The 22,251-nt window shown below is 42.0% G+C and overlaps 1 protein-coding gene and 1 long non-coding RNA gene across 3 annotated transcripts; one reads left to right on the top strand and one right to left on the bottom strand.

The window, feature by feature from the left end:
* Positions 1–1,497: 1,497 nt before the first annotated feature.
* LOC104312417 (C-C chemokine receptor type 2) lies at positions 1,498–12,778 on the bottom strand. 2 transcript variants are annotated; one of them, XM_069811354.1, is made up of 3 exons: positions 12,271–12,778; positions 5,548–5,707; positions 1,498–4,874 (listed from the first exon to the last, which is right to left on the bottom strand). In XM_069811354.1, the coding sequence occupies exon 3, from the start codon at positions 4,861–4,863 to the stop codon at positions 3,793–3,795; it is 1,071 nt and encodes a 356-aa protein (XP_069667455.1). In that variant the 5' UTR covers positions 4,864–4,874; positions 5,548–5,707; positions 12,271–12,778; the 3' UTR covers positions 1,498–3,792. The 2 variants fall into 2 exon arrangements, with proteins under 2 accessions (XP_069667455.1, XP_009927585.2); XM_009929283.2 differs by lacking the exon at positions 12,271–12,778 and having other exon boundaries at positions 5,548–6,858.
* LOC138690733 (uncharacterized) lies at positions 10,528–18,326 on the top strand. The gene is made up of 4 exons (XR_011329505.1): positions 10,528–10,603; positions 14,230–14,324; positions 14,570–14,637; positions 17,964–18,326. It is a non-coding gene; the product is annotated as an uncharacterized lncRNA (long non-coding RNA).
* Positions 18,327–22,251: the final 3,925 nt, after the last annotated feature.

Genomic DNA, 22,251 nt, shown 5'->3' with positions numbered 1-22,251 from the left:
GTGTACAAACTAAACTGGTTGGTTGGTTTCAGGGCTGTACATAGATATTTGTCCAGGGCACATGGGCATTCTTTTCATAAGCATGCTGAAAGCCTAGTCAACACATTGTCTCTTCAGAAGTTCAGTGCCAAAAATTTTGAACTTGTAACAATTTTCACTTAGCTGTTCAACATTTGTTGTAAAGCAAAAATTTACTGGTAACGTTCACAGAGGTCCTGTCTTTAATCCTTTTGGTGTTCTGGTGCTACTTGTACACTCTCTCAAATGCCTGCTTTCGTTTCCTCAGTATCTCACCAGAGCAGCTCAGATGCCTCCCAAGCACTGCACTGGTTCTTCTTTGTGTTTCTTTTCTGCTGTAATTACAATCCTGGTGTGCCTTGCCATTTTCTAAACATACCTCTAGTTCATTGCACAGTTTCTGTATACCTGCCTGCTTCTCTAGCTCTTATGTACATACTGTATCTTCATCTCAGTGCTTTTCCCTGCAGACCTTGAGTTATGGAATGTTTTTCTCCTGTATGTAAAATTTCCCCTGCTTCTCTGCCAAGGTGACTTGCATTCTTTTTCATAGGGACTGGGGATCTTGTTAAACCTTTCCCATGGGTAGCTCCATCCCACTGTGACCAGACTGCCTGAAGTCCTGCTAGCCTAATTTGGAGCTACACCATGCTGCAGCCACATCTAAGATTCAAAATCTGCCACAAAACTAGAGCCTTGCTTGTCTCGGTGCAAAGCTGCCATGAAGGACCAAGGATTATCCCACCTGGGCACATAACATAACAATAAGCTAATCTTTAGGTTTAGTTTGTTTGTGTTCCTGCCAGCACAAAGTAGAAAATGAAAATCAGAAAACAAAGGCAGTGGGTATAGAATTTAGCTTATCCCATGGCGGATAGATGAAAAGAGCGTGCAGGGGAGAGGAGGTGTGGATTGTAGGCTGAAAAAATGAATTGGGACAGTGGAACAGGGAGGATGACATCGTGAAGCAGAATCATATTTCCTTATTGAACTTTGAATGCTTAAAGTTCCCTACACATAAAACTTGGGAGATCAGGCACACCACTTGGCTGGGATCACTCTGTACAGTGCAAGGAGATTTGAAATTAGCTGCAGAAAGTCTATAGAGAATCCTGGTTTTATCCAAATATTAATAGAGTGCCATCTTTTATTGCCCTCCTTTATTTCTCCTCTTCCCCTACTTGTAACATACACAACCCTGTTTCTCCAAATTTCACCCATGTAAAATCTGTGGCCACAGACTTTTCCCAAAGGTATTATAATGCACTCTTCTCAAGCTTATGGGTGGATAAAAGCTGTGCCAGCTACAGTAGCTTCTGGACTGGGCAGACAGTTCTCTACTTGGTCAGTTTGGCTTCTTTTGCTGGAGTGTGGTATTGCAAGTGTTTTAAGTCCATGGTTGCATCTTTTTGCCATGTCCATTCTGAAAGCAGAGCTGATGCCCTTTTAGTTACAGAGGAGAATATGGGCTACAGGGTATACATTGTTTTTCAGACACAGATTTTATTAATTTCACTGCATTGAAAACATGAAAACAGGAAGAAACGTAATTCCAACAAAACAAGAATTTAAAATAAAACACAGTGGTAGAAATGTCGCAGTTGCAGCAGGTTTTGTATCACACTGAACTAATTTATGCTTTAATACTAAAAAGGTGCTTTCACTTCAGTGCAGTAAAAAAGTACAAAAGAAAGGGAAAATACTATTTCCAAGCAAGAAGGTTTACTGTGAGGGTAGTTTTTGGTATCTGTGGCTATTAACCTCACAAGGTAATGGCCAGATTATAATAGCTGATAGGATAAAAGCTAACAACTAATGGAAGCAGTGCCTTGATGTTACAAGGCTAGAGGGGGAAGAGTATTTGCACCACCTAGATTAAGGCATCTGATACCTAAATTAAGAGGCTGGCATTTCCAGGTTCCTTCTACAGTTGGACAGGTAATCTTCCCCAGAGGCCATTTAAATCATATGTCTGCTTCTGACTCAGGCATATCTTATTCTCTACTGACCACTGAAGGACCTTGAAGAGATTTGCTGTTAATTTAGGCATCTGAATCATGTGCCTAATGTTAAGTAGTGCAGAATCCCCTCTTGTGTCCTTATGTTGCCTGGAGGTTAGTTGAACCTGCCCCTCCAGATTTCCATGAGCAAGGCCTTACATGCATGAGCGGTGCCCTTTGAAGTAAATCAGAAAAAAAGTTCACTTGCATAAGGAGTGCTCACCTGCACTTCCTTACAGTTTGAAGCAAGAAGTTCTCCACTATGCGCCTCCCTCCTCCTCTTTGCTAACATCATGTCCCTAGAATACCACTTCCTTTTACAGGGAAACTCCTAATAATGGCATAAGTATATGGCCATAAGACACCAGTAGACTAATGGTCTCAAGTCTTTAATTAGCATGCACTTCTAATTGAGGCACCAGTTGGCTATGAACACTCTTCTCCTCGGAAGGCAGAGCAGGTATGTCTCCTCTGCAATTGGCTGCTTTTGCAGTTCCAAGGCTACTGTCTGCCTAGAAGTGTATCCCAAACATCAGACTGTGTACGTGAAGAGCATGTAGGAGCATGTCATGCAGGAGCCTAGCCTGACACACTTACTGCATCTGCCATGTAAAGTCTTCCTCTACACATATGATTTACCTGTCCAGAGCTAGCGAGGCCTCCACTCAGTACTGCGGTCACGGTCTCCAAAATCCTTCAGAGGGTCCTGATATTTTTTCATGCAGAATCTTGCATAGCAAATACCAAGGTAATTTTCATTCTGGCCTTGCAGATGTTTGCTGATGTGTTTTATTGGTTAAGTGATGTTTTCCTTGGAGGGATATGATTTGCCAGAAACAAGCTCATGTTTTTTGAGGGTGCCTCGTTATCTTGCTGTGCAGTCAGTAGACTTGCTGTGTGCAGTTACTTGCAAAATTGCACCCACAAAAATCACAATATTGCTGATTAAAAGCCCACTTTGGAAAATGTTAGCAACAGAACAGAAAATTCAGAAACTGAATTTATGACAGACAGAAAATTAAAGAACTAAAATCAAAATACTATAACTTAGTCTATAGTCAAAAGGATAATGTTTAAAAATGACTACACTATTAGCTAACAGATAAATCCTTGGGTTAAATGGCCCCAGTAAGATAAAGATCAGTCAACTCTCCCATCAGAGGAGAGATTTTATCTTGATATATCTCATATTCATTCTCAAATTCCTTTTTATGGAAACATCTTTTATTCATGTAGGGAAAAGAAAGAGGGGGGGGGTGAAGAAAACTAAAAGCCTCCCCCTATCAAATGCCTGACCATGTTGCAGAAAGAATACAGTCACTTCCAAAAGGTGCTCCATTAATGTTGAATACTAAACAAGTACATCAATCCTCAAAGCGTCCTCCCAGTGTTTATCTTACAACGTTCACATAACAGTAAAAGGGTCTTGTGAGATGACATATTACTCCTTGGTCTCTTCAATATTGTATTCCCCCCCCACGTAAATCTCACGAGCATTTCTTCATTCGATAGAATTTGGGTAAAGAAACAGAACCATACTATTCTGGGCCCCATTCAAATCTTGATGTGATCCAGCTATGATGTTAATGTTTCCTAGAAAACTGACTGGTTCTGTTAAAGAATGGAAAATGCTGTAACCCCAGGGAACAGTTAACCACAAGAACTGAAGGTCATACAGCTTTTGGTAGTGGTTGACATAAAGATCTTAAATAACATCAGGCAGTCCTTAAGGGAAAGCGAGTGATGCAATATTTACTAATGTTTTGATGTATTTTTACAGTCCAGTAGAGATGTCATGCTCTGCAGTGGATGGTGTGCATGTGGAACTAACTCTTTCTAATTTTTCACGATAAAGAGTTGGACATTTTTTGCAGAGGTGGGCTGCAACATGCTTTCGGAAAAAGGCATAAAGATATTTCCTAAATTTTTCTCCAACAAATGCATAGATCACAGGGTTGATACAACAGTGGATCATTGATATTGTTTCTGTCACTTGGATTGCTTTCTCCAGTTGACCTTTGATTTCACAATTTGGGATGAAAAGTGAACTTTGAAATGTATACAAAAAAGAAGAAATATGGAATGGTGTCCAGAAGATGAAATAAAAAATCATGATCACAAAAATAAGTCTGACTGCCTTCTGTTTTTTCTCATTCCTACATCTCAATAATGTTTTTAGAATTTGTGAGTAACTGAAAATCATAATGAGCATTGGAACAATAAGTCCCAGGATGTTCATCTTTAAAGTATAGGAGTACTTCCAATTTATTGTGGCATCGCTTGGATAGTGAGCACTGCAAGTATAACGTGAATTTTCCTTTTGAGTTTTGTGAAATATTATCCCAGGAACAGAAGCAAAAGTAGCAACAGCCCAAGTGACAGCGCTGGTGAGGATGCCGTAGGTAACTGTCCTAGCTTTTAAAGCAAACACTGCATGCACTATGGCCAGGTACCTGTCCAGAGTCAACAGGATTATGAAAAAGATGCCACTGTAGAAGCCAAGGAGGTAGACACCCGAGAGAATTCTACACAGCGCCTCCCCAAAAATCCAGTCATGAACAGCATAATAAGCCCAAAAAGGGAGAGAAAATACAAAAAGCAAATCAGATATTGCCAAATTGAGCAGGTAGATGTCAGTCATACTCTTCAATCTCTTGTATTTTACCAGGATGAGGACAACGAGCATGTTGCCTGTGAGGCCAAATATCACCACCAAAGAATAAAGCGGTGGCAAAAGTTTTGCTGCAAAGTGCTTTTCCTCAGCTCCCATGCATGGAGCTGAATCACTGTAGTCAAATTCTGTTGTCAGTGGCAAGTCGCCTAAGTCTGTGGTATGGTTTTCCATGGTGTGTTGGTCTGGAAAGGAAGAAAAGGATGTTAAACTAGGGGAAACCCCAAGCTTGGCGGTGAGGGGAATGAAACACCCTGATGTCCTCCTCATCTGGAATGCTTTTTGCTGTTAAGCACGTAAGCATTACTACGTCAAGGTGTGGAAGAGAATGAAATTGCAGAGCTCCCAGGAAACCCATCTGTAATACCTATGAAGTCACACTGCTGCATGTTGGAAGTGTGCTGCTGCGTGTCATTTCCTAGGTGTGTGCTGTCTGGTGCATTTTTCCTCCTCAGTAGAGCCTGTCAGCTGCCTGACCCAGCCAGAAGCAGAGGAATGATGAATTTAATCCGTGGGTAGCTGGGGGCTGTTGTGCTCAGCAGTGGCTTTCCAAAGGGGCGGAGTGAGCCAGCATGGCAGCAACAGGAAAGCACAGCAGCTGGCATGCAGAGCATAGCCGTGCTCCTCCTTGGGACCTGGCCACCTTCTCGTCGTGCCAGCCCGACTTCCAGCCCTCACCCAAGGAGGACCAGGCACTGGCAAGGTGTAAACTGGTGCCTGCAAAGGCCCTGTGACATGGGTGAAACAGAACGGACTGCCGCTTGTTCAGGTTGTGACTCCCTGGGAGCCTTAATGCCTGTGGGAATCAGGTCACTGGAGGTGTAGAAATGACCTTTGCGCAGTACTAAACATACCCACCTGGTGGACCTGCTGTCCTGGGTGTTGCAGAGCAGCAAGTTGGCAGCGTTGGTCCGGGTTAAAATGGCAAACGCTGTGTCCTTTACAGGGTCTGGGTCAGGCGTAGGTCATGGAAGTGTGCTGGTCTTAGGTCGGTCTGGAATGAAGACGGCGTGCAGTCCTGTGGAAAGAACAGGTAGGCAAACACCTTGGCAAACAGCATCAAATATGACGGTTGCTATCAGCATAGCCTATAACAGCTGTATCTGTTGTGGCACCTTCCTGTCAATTGGAAGACCTCCCCAGTGCTCGGGGATGAAGGAAGTTTTGATTCCTTGTTCTAGTAGCTGTTTAGCAGCTGTGATTCAGGAGCTCCAAAGTTGAGATGGGCTAAAGTGTCTTGGAGGGGGTGCAGAGGCAAAAGGCAGATACAGCCATCCCTCTGTGTGTGCACTAACAGTTCTTCATGTGTAGTGGTTGTTTGATATCGTCCTTCATCCTTTGCTAGTCAGTGTTTCCAGTGAGGTGACGCAGTACCTGAGGGAGTGCAGGGGTTGCCCAAACTCCCTGTCCCTCCAGTTTTGGTTTGGGGACTGTTGGAGGGAGTGGGCTTCCCTTGCAAGAAGGAGTTGTGGCCTGGGAGGTAAGTGTGCAGCAGAGCTGTGAAAGCCCTCAGGCAAGTTCTGTTGTAGTGGGAGCAGGTAAAGGCTTGCGACTTTGATGTCAGCCCTTCCTGTCGCCTCCCCCTGTTCCAAGTCCCTGGTAGGACTGCAAGCCAGATGCAGAAGCATAGCTTTGTGTAATTTGGTCTCTGGAAAGTTGAGGAGAACTGTCTTCTCACAGACCCCCAGAGAAAATGGAAGAACTCCTGCGTCCCCCATGACAAGCTGGGAAGAGGATTTTGTGAAGACGGGTGTCAGAGGGACCAAATGTGCTTCCTGGTCACTCAGTGGGGAAGTGAAATCGATGCGCTTGGTAGGCACTCAAACAGAGCTATTTGCTGTCTGGTGAAAGGGCTGCTCTTTCTTCCTGTGTCATTAGGACTGGTTTTGTCAGGCACTTCATGGCAGATCGGTGGCTGTTCATAGCAGGTTGATGGTTTTGAAATCTGCATTTTCCTGGCCATTTGATGCCTGTTCTCTTGACAAAGGCAACAGACTGCTTCTGACACAGAAGGCTTCAGGTAGTGCGTCTGCCCCAACTTGCTCTGGGCTCCCTGACCACTCATGTAGTGCTAGCAATGTTTGCTCCCTTCCTGCTTACAGCCCCGCCATGCACTTTTTTCAATGGCAAGGTCTATGCTGTGTGATTGCAGACGTCTGTTGCAGAGACCACATTCTCAAAACCACCACTTCATTCTCTCTGCACTTGAGTTCTGCTAGACTAAATGTAACTGAAGAAACTCAGCCTGTGGCTGGGGTGACACAGGGTCACGCTGCCCGTCTGCTTCTTAGTAGAAACTCAATTTTATGACATGGTGGGTCATTCTGAGCTGTAGTATGTGAAATCCCTGATGTGTCTTAAGCTCGTGTCAGCCTACTCAGATGTTTGAGGAAAGGATTATTTCCTGATACTTAACTACAGACCATAGAGCATCCAGAAGACCTAGTTTTAATCTGTGTCTTTACCTCAGTGAATATATATATAATAGAAATAATCTTCTTGAACAAATCTTATTGATTACACATTGTTAGAACAATTGTGTGTGTGTATACATAAGTATACATATATATATATGCACTCATATACATATATATATAATCGTAGAACTGTGGAATCATAGAATCATTCAGGCTGGAAAAGAACTTTAAGATCATCAAGTTCATCTGTCAACTGGACACTGCCAAGTCCACCACTAAAACATGTCCCTAGGCACCACATCTACACATCTTTTAAATACCTCCAGGGATGGTGACTCAACCCCTTCCCTGGGCAGCCTGTTCCAATGCTTGACAACCCTTTCAGTGAAGAAATTTTCCTAATATCCAATCTAAACCTCCCCTGGTACACTTAGTCTTGAATCTTTGTATTTGTATACAAAGTAATAATTTTTTTAATGTAGTTTGGAACTTATTTTGGGACTTAAAAACAGACGATAATTGTGGGAGTAACAGAACTAAAGGTAACTGATTCCCTACAGATTTGTCTGCTTTGCTGCCCAAGTCTTGTCTGCTGTGATGGGTTGAACCCAGCCGGCAAGTAAGCCCCCATCTAGTCACTCACTCAGCCCCCCCACAGCGAGATAGGGGAGAGAATCAGAAGGGCAAAACTAAGAAAAACTTGTGGGTTGAGATAAAGACAGTTGAATAAACGAAGGAGACAAAAAAACCCACAAGAGATGATACAAGGACAAATGCTTGCCACCTCCCACCACACAGACCCTGTCTCTGAGCAACACCTACTTTGGAAAAACTTCCCTCCAGCCAGTTATATTGTTGAGCATGACGTTATGTGGCACAGAATATCCTTTTGGTCAGTTTTGGTCACCTGTCCCAGCTGTGGTCACAAATCTAAAAGACAGCACCGTAAAGGCTGCTGTTAAGAAAATTAAATCCATCCCAGCCAGACCCAGTACACCTTCCCACTACCAAAATTGAGCTCCTGCCCCATACAATTCACACTGATGCTGCCTAGAAAGACAGCATGTACTGTGGTTATTTTGTTTACTGTCTATGACCTGATGGGAAATCTTTAAGCATTCGCATAGAAGTCAGATTCTCTTCATAACAAGCACAAAATATTACAAATATTTTCGGAAATGCTTTCTAAAAAATTCCTTATCCTTTGCACACAAGCAAAGTTAATCACAAAGAACTCTAGAAAACTGATCTGGCTAACAAATTCTATTGGAAACTACTGTTTGCATTTGATTTTTTTTTTTTTTCATTTATTGTTAACCATTTTTCCAATTTTCATGCAGAAATGAACATCTGCAGAAGCTGTAACCCTTGACAAGAAGTCTGGTTTTGGCTCGAAAATTATCTAGGCATGAACCTTCAGAAATGGATGTGGTAGCAAAGAAATCTCCAGGTTTATCTCTGCTCTTGTGCTGTAAGTATAAATGGGCTTTTTTGAGAGATTCTGATTTCGGAACTTGTGATTATTTGGCTTATTTCTCTCTTATTTTCCTTCCCAAAATTACAAATGAATATTCAGGAAGTCTTAATGATTTTAATTTGCAGGGCTTTCTCGTTTACTTTATGGACTGCATGCGGCCATCTTGCCCACTCTCCTGCCCACACACCCATGGCTTCTGCATGCACAGGATGGTTTTGGTTGCTGTCGTGGTTTAACCTCAGCCAGCAACTAAGCTCCATGCAGCCACTCACTCACCTCCCTCACAGTGGGATGAGGAAGAGAATCAGAAAGGTAAAAGTGAGAAAACTCATGGGCTGAGATAAGAGGTAAAGCAAAAGCTGTGCACGCAAGAAAAGCAAAACAAGGAACTCATTCACCACTTCCCATTGGCAGGCCGGTGTTCAGCCATCTCCAGGAAAGCAGGGCTCCATCACACATAACAGTGACTTGGGAAGACAAACACCAGTGCTCCGAACATCCCCCCTTCCTCCTTCTTCCCCCAGCTTTATATGCTGAGCATGATGTCATATGGTCTGGGATACCCCTTGGGTCAGTTGGGGTCGGCTGTCCCAGCTGTGTCCCCTCCCAGCTCCTTGTGCTCCCCCAGCCTGCTTGCTGGTGGGGTGGGGTGAGAAGCAGACAAGGCCTTGATGCTGTGTAAGCCCTGCTCAGCAGTTAACTAACGCATCCCTGTGTTATCAACACTGTTTTCAGCACAAATCCAAAACATAACCCAATACTATCTACTATGAAGAAAATTAACTCTATCCTAGCCAAAACCAGCACAGTTGCTAACAGAAATTCTAGATGATTTCTACAAACAGCGGGCAACCGAGTCAAACCTAAGGTAGAAATATAAGAGGAGAACTTTCTCTTTGGTGCCTTCCTTCCCTTCTAATTTTTCCGGTGTGCTTATCATGCAAATACATCTAAATATATGAGCAGTCCATTAAGAGGCTACTCTCGTTTCCCCTCAGAGGACTGGTTATGTTCTGAATCTCCAAGAAGTTGGGTACAGTGAAGTATGACCAAGACCTGGGCCAAATACCTGCACCCTGGACAAGAGGTCTTGCAGAGAAGGTGGGGCTATAGGTTGGAATGAAGAAAATTTTATTTTCTTAATAACTGTAATGTTGTGAGCCAAAATAAATGTAATTTCATTTCTTTTAAGTTTTAACAAAGCTGCACTTATGGCAACATCAGAGATTCTTGTAATGAGGATGTAGCTCTGAATCATGTCTTTTCAGATTTTTGTATTTCAGTTGCTTTGAGAGAAGTCTTGCTAGCTCTTGAGTATTAGCTGTTATCTGTAGTGTGTCACCTTTATCTATAGAAATGTCTAGGTGTTGGTAGGACTATCAGACATTTACATGTTAGAGTCACTCAAGCAAATTCCTGAGTTGCTACACTGACTTACTCAGGGATGGCAATTATCACAGCTCAATGAGTCTGCTGTGCTGTAAAGGGGATTTAGACAAAGTTTCCTCATGGAAATTGGAACATTTGATAACTACAAGTTAGAAGAACATCTGTGCAGTAATGGAGCCACTTATCTCAAAACTGAATGACCCCCAAAGTTCCCTTTCCCTTTTTTTGGTCTAAGACAAGGTTTCTCTTTTGAAGTGTAATGATGGGTAATACAGTGCTACTCCCCTGCCCTCACTCTCCTCCTTTTCACAAATGGCAACGTTTGTCATACAGAAAAAGAAATAGCTTAATGACTTGTAGTCAGCTTAAAAGTATGTCAGCAGCCTCTAGGGCATTTTATGAGGAGAGAGAAGTATAATGTAGAACAGAATATAACTGAAACTTCAATGAAGAAAAATAATACACCATATCCTGATAGCAGGTGTTGCCAGAGAGGTGCCTGATGTTTCCTGCTAACAGCTCTATCTCTTTAACTTCGCCTTTGACTTTCCAGAATGAGTCTGTGGACAGGCAAAACTATGGAGAAAACTGTGCGCAGACATGAAAGACATCTTGAGGAGGAAGTATAAAAGTACGTACTTTTCTTGAGTTACCAAGAAAGCTGAAGGAAAAGATGGAAGTGTAAACTAAATGCTGTGTGTAAGACTCTGAGCTGATAGTTTCCCTCAAACACATCTTTTCATGTGGTAATGACCACAGGATTTCTTTCCAGGATATGTCTGGGGAAAGACAGTCTCTTCCAAAACTAAACCTCACTTTGGAAACCTCTTCCTCTTTTTTGACAGCTGAGCATTAGAAACATCTCTTCAGAATTGCTTGCCTCCTAACTGATGATTTTTCTTCATACCTGCAGAACTTTCAAGGAAAAATATGTTCTAGGCTGGAAAAAACAGTTATAATTCTCTGTGAACCCTCAGGATCCAATTGTTTCCATTCCCCACCAAAACCAGAAAGACAGTCTTATAAAAATTCTGAGCTTTTCTGCAGTTAAATAGAGTCAGTCTATGTGGTCACAAGACAAAAGAAGTAGGAGGTGTTCTTACCTAAACAAATGTACAGTAAAAGAGTAGCATAAGCACTGAAAGTAAGGACTCTGAGAAAGAGAAACTTGAGGCAGCTATTAAATGTCTTCCTCCAAATCATGACTATATGTATGAGAGGGCTCTGCTTTTGTGTAGGCTAAATCCTGTGCTAGTATCTCTGTTCAGTTTTGGGTTTTTTTTCAGTGTCTCTGCGTAAACTGCTTCAGATAAAACATTAAGTATAAAATAGAAGGATTATAGTCTGGAGTGGAGATTGCCAACATACGTCACAGGGTCATGCCCATGCTATAAGGATCTCCAACAGAGAAGTTCAAGCTCACAGCTCTGGCACCGTCTATTGTTCCTGGCAAATGACAGTGCAATTCTCCCATGAAAGCAAATGTTGCTATAGCTGCATATTTGATATACAACCAAAAAAAAAAATTATATTCTTAGGCTATTGTAGCTTTTTTGCTAATACCCAAGTGGCAAGTCTCATTTATCCAAGCAGAGGAGCTCACCTCTCCCTGGGTGTGGGAATAGTACAATCCCAGTGTAGTACTGATGAATTTTATTCATGTAAAACCTCATTAACAAAAATTGCAAGCCAGATCATGACTGGCCATAAAACTGATATCTCTAGTTGAGATATGGAGTACAGGCTTTCTAGTGTGGTGGCTCAGAGACATCACATTAAAAAGAGGAACCAATCCCAAAGAACATATCCCTTCATAACATGATAATGAAACACCACCTTTAACAGATTAAATGCTTGAATAATACAAAGAAACCATGTGATAGGATAGTGATGAAGAACATCTGTATCTGATAGAGCAAGATGCGGCTTAGATTTGGAGAGGTTAGATTAAGTGTGAAGGATTTCATGTCTGATCAGTTTATATCGTTAGCAGAATACATTTTCAAGCTACTGACCTCCTGGAACAGCTTTAAAACCAAGACCCAATAAGTTTCTAGTACAAAAAAGATTATCATTTTCTACATCATTTGTCCAGTTCAATTCTCTACTCTCACATCTAGCCTTATCCTGAGTTGTAAGCTAGTTACAAGACCCAATTGTTCTTAAAGATAGTGTCTCTGCTTGAACGGTAGCTCTACTACCACTGTCATTAGGCACATATACTTCCCCACTGAGTGAATCTATATCTATATATACATATTTACATGTAAAAAAAAAGGAAAAAAATTAGCTACTCACTGATTTATCAAGCTTGTTTTGTCTGACGGTATCTTCTTCTTTGTGAACAAGCACATAGTTAAACCCTGTATCTGAGAATAGGAAACAGCACTTCCTGTGTGATCTATTGCAAAACATTATTACAGGAATTAAGGGTATGGTTCTTCTTTTCTGAAAACACTTGGTTTGCAGGCTGAGTTCAGAACTGAGGGATGAAGATGTTATGGGTGTCTACTTGTTCTGCTCCAGCTGCAACTGGAGCAGTCCGTATCTGAACTACTGCATCTCTACAGGGTTAAGGCTGGGTGGTTAAATTCCATGAAATCCTGTTCTTGGGACAATATTTCTAGCTGCTCTAGACATTTCTGCAGCTCAACAGAAAGTGGTATGAAATACCTGGCACACAAAATGTGTGCTTTTAAAATTAAATCCAGGTCTCCACAAAGATTGTTGAAACAACCCCACCAAGGTATTCTTCATGTTCATTGTCACTGACTGACTGCTACAAAATTTCTACATGGTTCTCCCCTTCATCATCACTAGTGAAAAAGAATCTGTAAGCAAAATAAGGGTATCTTTATACTGTGCAAAGCAGTGTCATGTTAGACAGCATCACACTTGCCTTAGGTGAGCATTGTGAAGAGACACAAGTCAAGGTCCAGAGGTTTCAGAGCTAACTAGGTCAGGCAGAGCATTGCAGTGCTGGAGCTGCCTTCCTTCCAGTAATGTGACAAGCTCATGCAGTCTACGCCACTCTGCTCTGTGTGGTGTAGACCCCTTCCTTGAACATCTATGCTAATTTTTGCAAAACCATTTGTGATGATCTTACGCTTCTAAAAGGCTGTTGTATGAGGCAGGCTGGAACCTGCAGCTCATTCCCTTTTTGATGTGGTGACATTGCAGGATTGAAAGCCATAGAAGAGAATGTGGTTAAAATGTATTTTTGCTTCAAAGGCAGGAAGTATAGTTGAGTGTACAGGCTGGTGTCATGCATTTATTTTTTTAAAACATTCACTTCACCAATGCCATTGGCACTGCAGCTGCAACAGCCTCCAGCGTTTGGAGCGATAATTGATGCCTGTGTAAGTGATCATTATAAACCAGGACTGATAAGTAATATGGCCACTTATCTGCTCCCTGAAGAGTCTTTTTACAATTTTATAGCAAGTTATAGCAAGACTACATTTTTCAAATTTGCAGGTTTTTGGCAGCAGCTGTTGACCATTTTCTCTAAGATTACTGGCTGTTTTCCTGCGGTATTCCTGAAAAGCTGTAAGACTAGCTACAATTATAGCTGGATTTTGTCATTGCCTAGAAAATCTATGTGGAGTTTCAATAAAACCAGTGATCCATAACCTGACCACGTGTGTTCCAGAGAGTACAAAAGAGACTCACAGAGCTGTTTCAGAAGGAGCACCCAAGCAAGGCTTTAGGAAGAGGGGTCTCCTCTGTGATGGCTGAAAGAACATCAACACTTCCTGTTGATCTGGAGGGGGCTGTGTAGAGTTTTCTGTAAATACAGACTGCAAGCCACTGAAAGCCTTCAAGCCTGAGCAGAAAGGGCCTTCCCTACAGGGACACAGTCCATGTTTTCTTTCTATACCATCTCCATCTGGGTTGCTGTCTGGAAAGTTATGTTTTTTACTACTCAGGACACCTCTTCCTACTCAATGTACAAGCTGCTAGTTCAGCAGTTTTATTTGCAAGTTTAATCTTTTGTGAACTACTATGTCTGGTAAAGAAATACTTGGCTTGCAGGATCAAAAATCCTGCCTAAGGCACTTCGTTTTTGCTGCCCCATGAAAAAGAGGGGCAGTTGCCTGGAGAAGGGTCTTGTCTCAGCTTTCAAGAGTGGGACTCCTTTGGAGTCCATTGCCCAGGGGCTACAGGTGGGTGTGATTGTCTGGGGGTACCAGAAGTAATCCTTGCCCTCTTCTCTCCCTGACTCGTGACACTGGGGCTTCCTTCTGCCTTCTTCAGGGACTTTCTGGAGTCACCAACCTCCTCCTTTTTGCTTGCTCTATCAGTTTGCTGATGCAAAAAGCAGTTATGGCTGAAACTAGCAGAGCCAACCTGTAAATAGTGGCAAAAGTTTTGGAAACTTAGCAAATGCGGCATTTTGGGATTGAATCCCTCCCACATGGGAGAGGAAGAAGACCTAGTTGTATAGCAAGCAGCCTATGCAGACAGTACTTTCTAAACAAATGTGGGAGAAAAAAATTATACAAACCCACAAGCATCCACATATTGATAGAATTGCTAAAATTTGAAGTCTCTTGGGAATGGATAAATTCTTATTTTCATTTTCTCTCTTACACAGACCAGTCCTAGGGAAGATCACAGAAGTCATCCTTGGAAGACCTACATGCTAATTTCATAGTCTGTGAGGTAAGCAGCAGTCTTGAGTTTGGCGTAATGGGTTTGATGGATCCTTGTGATGGGGAATGAATGACTCATGACTCACTTCAGATTTGAGAAAGAAAGCACAGGTTTGCATATATTGTTTTGAAAGAGTTTTAATTCTTTGTGCCTCCAGTCTGGGTGCTTAGATTGAAGACAAGTGGACGGTGTTTTCAGGCTGCCTGAGCTCCAGTTGCTCTAACCTTTGAAAATCAGGGATGTTTTCTTTCTGAAATGGTAATGCAAATAATCAGAAGCTACTTCGGAAAGTTTGATCAAGATTAAATACAGGAAAAAAGAAAGATTCAAGAGAGAAGAAATATCTTGTATTAGATTCTTAATTTAGGCACCTGGGAATACATTTTAAATTGAGCTAAATTATTATTATATTAGAGAGGATAGGGCCTGTTAGAAAGGTCAGAGCCACCTGAAAATCCCTTTTTCAAGGATGTTGGGACTCTGAAAAAATCTGGGGGAAAGGAATGAAGTGTTCATTGGTCTAGAAAGCATGGCCTGTGAGAAATGATTGGGAAAGGGCTAAATGATCTCTGGAGAGCTCTCTCAGACTTTCTATGATTTTACTCTTAGCATCTTTCCTGTAAGAGTTTAGTGAGCTTTATAAACATTAATCCAAAGAACTGCCTAGGAGATGGAAGCAGAGGAAGCAGTGGGAGAAAAGCCTCCCAAAGTCAGAGGCATTGCCAGGTAAAGATTGCTTGCCTTACAAAATTAGAGAGCTGCTTAGGTTCTCCATCTATAAAATTAGAAAGAGCAAGAAGGGAAGAAAAGAGTACATAAACTTCGCCATGCTAATCAATTGAAATTCTATAGACAGGGAAGTACTGCTTGGTTGTACCAAAGAGAAAAATCAAAAACTAACAAAAAATTTCTGCAACAAAACTGTCTTGAGCTGGGGCTTTCTAGAAGCTGTCACAACACTACCACTGACAGAATTGAAGCAAAGGAACCAAACCATGATGTGCTTCTATTATTCCATCAACCACTGAATGTAAGAGAGAACTACTTTTTTCTGACAATAATACTGTTGTCTTAAATTTAGAATGTTACGTGGATACTAAAGTCAAGACATGGGGATACGCTCAGGGCACTGACATAGTTTTCCTGATTTCTTGGAAGAAGTCTCTTTTCTCTTCCTGTGGCAGGATAGGGAGAGCTGGAGACAGTTCACTGTTGGCAAAAATATTGGTAAAATTACCAAACAGATTACCTAAATAGAAATGACTGGGCCTCAGCTGTATGCCACTAAGACCAGAGCAAAGATTAAGCACTGGCCTTGCAGCTCATCTCATATTCTAGGCCTCCCATGTGGAAGGAGAAATGCTAACTTCAATCCCTGTGTCAAAGCATGTTTAAGAATTTCAGGCAAAGCAGGACAGCACAAGGAGGGAAGGTGCATACTGATCGATTTGCTTTCCCATTCCTCTGGTGTGCTTCAGGCTGCCTTTTTATGGTGAAATTGGATGAAGTATATGTTTTGTGTTGAAAAAGGAGTTCAATAAATGTATTACTGAGTCCTGTGCAGTAGACAGTAGCCTTCAGCAGACATTTGGCTGACTGTCCTCAAGATTAGAGGGATGGTCATGTGGCAACTTCAGTTGAGCACAAGAAGGAGCACACAGGAGGACTTTGTGAGGTCTATTAGTAGGTAATTAATTCCAGACTCCTTCAAACTGGATGCTGTAGGCTGTAGGAATCGTCTCTCCCACCCTTAGCTTGTAGTTGGCTGGCTAGTCTAAGGGCTCCCTCTATAGTCAAAGAATAGAGGTAGGTATTTGCAGAGGGTAACCGCCTCTGTCTTAAGCTACTCGACCTTAGGCTAGAATGAATCAGCATATGGAGGGGGCTCTTGTTAGCAATAGAAAGAGCCTAGACACCGAGTTCAGACTAGACAGCTAACCTGTACATGGATAAAACTGAGTTATAGCCCAATCAAATGTGTCAGATAACCTGAATGAAATCTTTGGGGCTTTTGGTGATGAGAAACCGTTCTTTATTTTGGAAAAAGGTCAAGCCAAATATTTTCAGTTTGCTGTTCTTTGGCACTGAGGTGGTTTTTTAGCAGGTAAGCCTGATAATGCTGTCTACATCATTTGCTGAAGAGGAATTGACCTGTGCTGTAGATCTAAAGACCAGTCCTGCTGATGACCTACCCAGAAGTAGGAACAGATTTACTGGGGCACTGTGAAGACTGTGTACCCTGCTCATGCCCATGAAAACTGTGTGTGCTCCCCATCATGTCACAGAAGTAAGGCTGCAAAGGCCATCCTCTTCTTCCCCTACGTCCTCATGCCGATGCAGGTGTTCTAAAGGGGCACTGTGTTTTAGAAGAGTTAGGAAGATACATAAAAGCAAAACAGAGTTTCTACTGATGGCATATGAAAGTTGCATCATCAGCTGCTCAGGTGTCGTAGCACTTCCTCACAGCTTTGGGGCATTTCACAGAGCCTTGGAGAAGTGAGACTTGACAACTGAGATGTAAGGAAATTGGGAATTCAACATATTTTTAAGATATTCTGAATTGCTCACAGGAAGAACTACACAAGGAAATACCAATGCAGTCTGCCCTTCATCTTAACCTCTTGAGTACATACATCATGATCCTTAGTACACACATGATGCTTCGTTCGGTTTGCAGGAGCCATCCTCCAAGCTGAGGGACTGGTTATTCGGGGTTCTTTTTATTGCACTTCACTATCATGCAGGATCAGGCCCTATTTAATGTACACTACCCAGACCCTTCTTGGACTGCAGAATTTTCCTTTTGCCTCATGATCATGTCTCTCGTTCTGCTAGGGTAATATCTGAGTGCTTCACAGTTATTACAGTATTTGTCTTCTCACCACGTTTATGAGATGAATCAATACTATTAACTCCATTTTGCAATGAGGAAGCTGAAGTGCCAAGATGATGAATAACACTGTCAAGCATCTACTAATTTGGGGAACCTGGTTTGTGAACTGTTTTTCTCCAAAGCAAAGTATTATGCTGGGGCATGGTTCCCATCTGTTGTAGCTGCTGGTTCTTGGTCTTTACATTGGGCCTTGGAACGTGAGGAACAGGAGGAGCACAACCTCGGAGGCTGTCTATGAAAATCTAAGTTTAAGTGGAAAGGGAAGGTGCTTAATTTATGTGCTAGAAGTAGACAAGGGTAGGTAGGATAAATTCAGGCCTAAGTGCCTAAATCCTTTGGCAGAACTTGTGCCTGCCCTGTGACAAGTTTGCAGATTCCAGTAGTATTTGTGGCAGGACTTGGCATCTCTGAAATGTAAGTCTTCCTTGATTTTGCTTCCCAGGTATCTGCGGGACTGCTCAGTGAAACTGAATCCGAAAGACACAACCCCAGTTAGCCCCAGATAGTCTTCAGTCTTCTCAGAGACTGGCCTCACACTCCTGTGCACCTGTCTGGTGGAGCCTGCTTTATTTCTGAGAAAACTCCCCATGGAGAGTCCAGCAGCCTGAAGCCAGCTTGATAGCCATGCTACACCAATTTATAGACATACTGAATCTGACCCTAATCATCTTCTGACAGGTTTTATTTACAGGGTGGAGACACCATTTCCTTAGTAACTTCTGTAGAGAAAATATAAGAAAACACTGGGCTTTAAGTAAGTCAGCAAAATGTCCTTTCTCACAGTCCACAGCAAACTAACCACATGACAGAGTCTGTGATACCACAGACTGTGCATGCTGTTCTCCATTCTCAGCAAATGAGGATCACTGTAGTATCTCCTGTACTACGGTGTGGTAAATTTTGTTGCATTCTCTCTCTCTTTTTTTTTAAGGCAGTGCTAATTGCTGTCTCATAATGGGAATGGAAGAGCTAGCTTACAGCTTTATCCACAAGTGAGATATTTTACACCTGCTCTGTTAGTTGAACAGTTGTGGATAGGCTGTTTGTGCCACTGTGCAAAACAATATCAGTGTTAGCAAGTGTGATATGAAGCAAAGTCCATCTGTATTTGTGAAGCTCTCAGATCACAATGCAATAGTTGTTTTATGCAGGTATATTTAGCACATGCAAACTAGTTTGCTGTTCTTCTTGGAAGAGGTTGTGTTAAGACAAAAGCAAGTCACAAATAAGTGATAAAAATAACTTCAACTGAAAAGCCATGTGAGCAAGAGAATTCAAAGGAAAGCTACTATTTCTGCCTAAATTGTACTAAAGTATGCTGAGATAAAGTCCTACATAAAACTTTAAGTGAATCTTAGCAAAAAAATGTATTTGTGTTGCCCAAAGTGCACTTGGATTCACCTGAAATCTCAAAACCAAACTATTGCTGGCATGTTTCTTTGAGGAATTAACACAGTACACTGATGCTCCATTTTATAAGACTTCTCAAGTCACAAGGTATTTTCAATATTATTAGCACTTGTCCTTGGATAGTGGAGGGGTTTACTGTTTGTTACTGTTTTTCATACTGACGAGGCACCATCTCTTATCTCCTGGTTATTCATATCTTAAATGCATCAAACATCAAATACTTACACAGTGCTCACCACTGACACTTCCAACTTCCCTCCCTCCACTCATTTTATTGAAAAAACTGTCAGGTAAGTCTAAGCCCCACAAGCCTGTGGTTTTTTCCCTGAAATCAGGGAGTCTCTCCTGGGATATAGCCTAACATTTTCTCTGCCTGAGAAAAAAGCCTAGAAAAATTAGGGCCAAAGGTTCTGGACATCAGCCACAACCTGGAAAAGCTGTGTCAGAAAGCTGTGACAGGTGAAAACACAATTTATCAGCTAGCTTGAGAATCAGTGTGAAAGAGAAGAATAGGATGACCTATTAGGAGGGGAGACAGGCTGACCAGCTGACATTGGAGTGCACTGGGATGGATGAGAGAGGACACCTGATTATCTTCTCCAGCTCAAGAGAAGGAAAGGAAGTGCTGAGAGAGAGAAAGAAAGAAAGAAAGAAAGAAAAGTTGGGTGTGGAAGTCATCTAGGGGCCACCAGAGTTTCAGATTTTCAGGTTCTTAAAGAAAGTTGAAGTCAGGCAAGCCTCAGAACTTAGTGGCATTATGAGGTCATTTCAGCAGAAAATTGTAAACCACAGAAAGTTTTGTATCTCACTTCTGGGTTAATTTATTAACGCATTTGGGGTTTGCATTGGATAATATATTTGGGTTATAATGTATTTCTAATTAAGAAAAGCAAAACCCCCACAAGGTATCAGAAAGAAGACCGTGTGAGGTATGTTTCTGTAGCCAAGACTCTAGTGTAAGGACTACAGGTAGTTACAGCATGTGGCCACAAATGAGCAATATCATTGATTTTGGCTGATCCAACTCTTCTTCTTTATATCTTTATCTTGGATCTCTTTAAGACTGACGTCAAGCCCTGGAAGATGTTATACAAATCCTGATCACTATTGCATCCTGCCTCACTGAATTCAGTGGTGGATCTCAAACATGTGGCAGGACCTGGCTTTCAATTGGTTATCGTATACAGACCTGTGAAATCTTAGGTTTTCAGGGTGAGGCACATTCACTCTCTTACACCTGTTTTGGGTTTCCCCAAAGTGGTGCCATACTTCATAAATTTGCAGTGCTGCAACCCAGCATGTCTACCAAGGTGCTCGATGCTGCCTAATTGGCCTCATCTGTGGGGCAAAAGTAATGCTCACAATTCTGTTATGGGCAAAAAGGAAACACCTTATATGTAAACCCAAGAATTTATTGTTAGTGTAATTGAACTTTTAGGACCCTAATCCAACAGTAATTATTAGTCCAGATCTAATAAACTCAGAAAAAGAAAGAAAAGAGAAAAAAATTAAAAATACAGTAATACTTCTGGGCAGAAACTTCTTAGTAATAACAATAATAACAAAAATAATAGTTAAATTTGTTGTATACACACTTCCTAGTTTATACCCCTTTTCTAAGTGTAATGCTTTTACTCTTCCATTGCTCCTCTGAGTCCTAAGGTCAATGGCTTCAGCCTGTTGGTCATGAAAGGGTCCCTCTACACCTCATGCTCTGTCCCTACTTCTCAAGGCCTCTGCTATTACACTAGGACTGCATTTCTCTGTGTTGCAGCATCATGTTCAAAAGAATAACCACTGTTTACTACTACCTGTATAAAAACTGGTTGTGCCACACAAAGATAAGCAAAACTAGGACAAATTAAATATAGGAACCTGCTCAGAAGAACTGCTGTTGCAGCTAAACCAAGCAAAAATAAAGGTTCAGGCAGGTCAAGATGAGTTCAAAGCCAGGCTGGCAAGCCTAAGTCCCAAGGCCTTGCATACTCCATGCAAAGCCTGTGGCCTGGCAATAGCAATACCAGTACCATATTACTGGGCGACAAGGCTCAGAAGACACTCAGAAAGCACAGTTTCCATTTTCAGGGTTACAGAACTCTCTCCCTTGTTACATCCCCCTGTAACAAGAGGTAATATTCAGTGAATATTTCACAAGACAATACTAGGAAGAGATAGTAATATCTTTCAGGAAATGTTTATATTTTTGAGTTGGAGATAGTGAGGCTAGAGGAATTCAGCAATGTCTCTTTCACTCACTAACCTTCCGCAGAGGGCAGCTTTGCTCAGCCCCAGCTTTTGAGAGCCAACAACCTGGCAGGTTGATACGGAGAAGCAAAGAGTTGTGCTGTGAGGAAAGGACTGGGGATAAAGGCACACACTTACCCTCTAGCATGTTTACAGCAGAAAAGGAATCAAGGTGCTAGAGACTCCTGAAACAGAGGAAGTGGTCCTCAGGAGTGGGAAGGCTGTGCTATGGGAAGTGCCCCAGAAGAAACAAAAAGGGGCAAGGAAACTGAAAGCTCAGGAGTATGTTACAGTAGGTTGAAACTTCTGAGTAGGAGAGTGGCTAAAACAGCTCCTGGAGTTAAGAGCAGTGCCAAGTCATAACTTCACGTTTCCCTTACCTGCTGAGAGATGAGATGATCTTTCACTTTACAATTTTATCTTCTACCATACAACAACTATAGTTGACATATTTTTTTCCATGTTCTTTTTAGACACCCTGTGCTGGGTTCCCAGCAGTTGGTGGCACTATTTGGTTTTGTCACAAATCTCGTATCCCAGCCACAGACTCTAAGGCTTCTTCATGTCTCCCATGCCCCAGCTGTCACAGACTACTGACATCCATGTCCCTGAACTGCTGGAGAACCTGAGAGACTCTCCAAAAGCCAGTCCTGGGGACATTTTGGTGCACGGGCTGTAATAAGTGGAGAAATGTGTTTATTTTGCACAGTTAGAGGTACATCTGAACTAGGTCCAGGACCAGCAGCCATATGACCTGTTAGTCATAGCTCTCAGCTGTTGCACAGCAGAATGCTTTTTTGACCTCACAGGCTTGTGTCTCTGAAGCAGTCTCTCTATGTGATACTGTGTTTACTATGTTGGCACATTTCTTATTTTGAAAGTGACTTTGATATCTCTTCATGACACTGAACTGCCCATTGAAGAAATTGAACTGGAAGAAAAAGTTACTTCTAGCACCTGAAGCACTTTTTCTAGGTCTTTGCCATCTAGTAGTGTGTGTGACTTGTGAGCTAACCTTGCTGCTGTGAAATAATCTGCAATGTCTTTTGAATGTCACACATTTGCCAAATAGCCTA

Source organism: Haliaeetus albicilla, chromosome 2 (genome assembly GCF_947461875.1).
Source record: "Haliaeetus albicilla chromosome 2, bHalAlb1.1, whole genome shotgun sequence".
NCBI classification, from domain to species: domain Eukaryota; kingdom Metazoa; phylum Chordata; class Aves; order Accipitriformes; family Accipitridae; genus Haliaeetus; species Haliaeetus albicilla.
The sequence above is the reverse complement of the archived record's forward strand: the minus strand, read 5'-3'. Positions and strand labels throughout refer to the sequence as shown.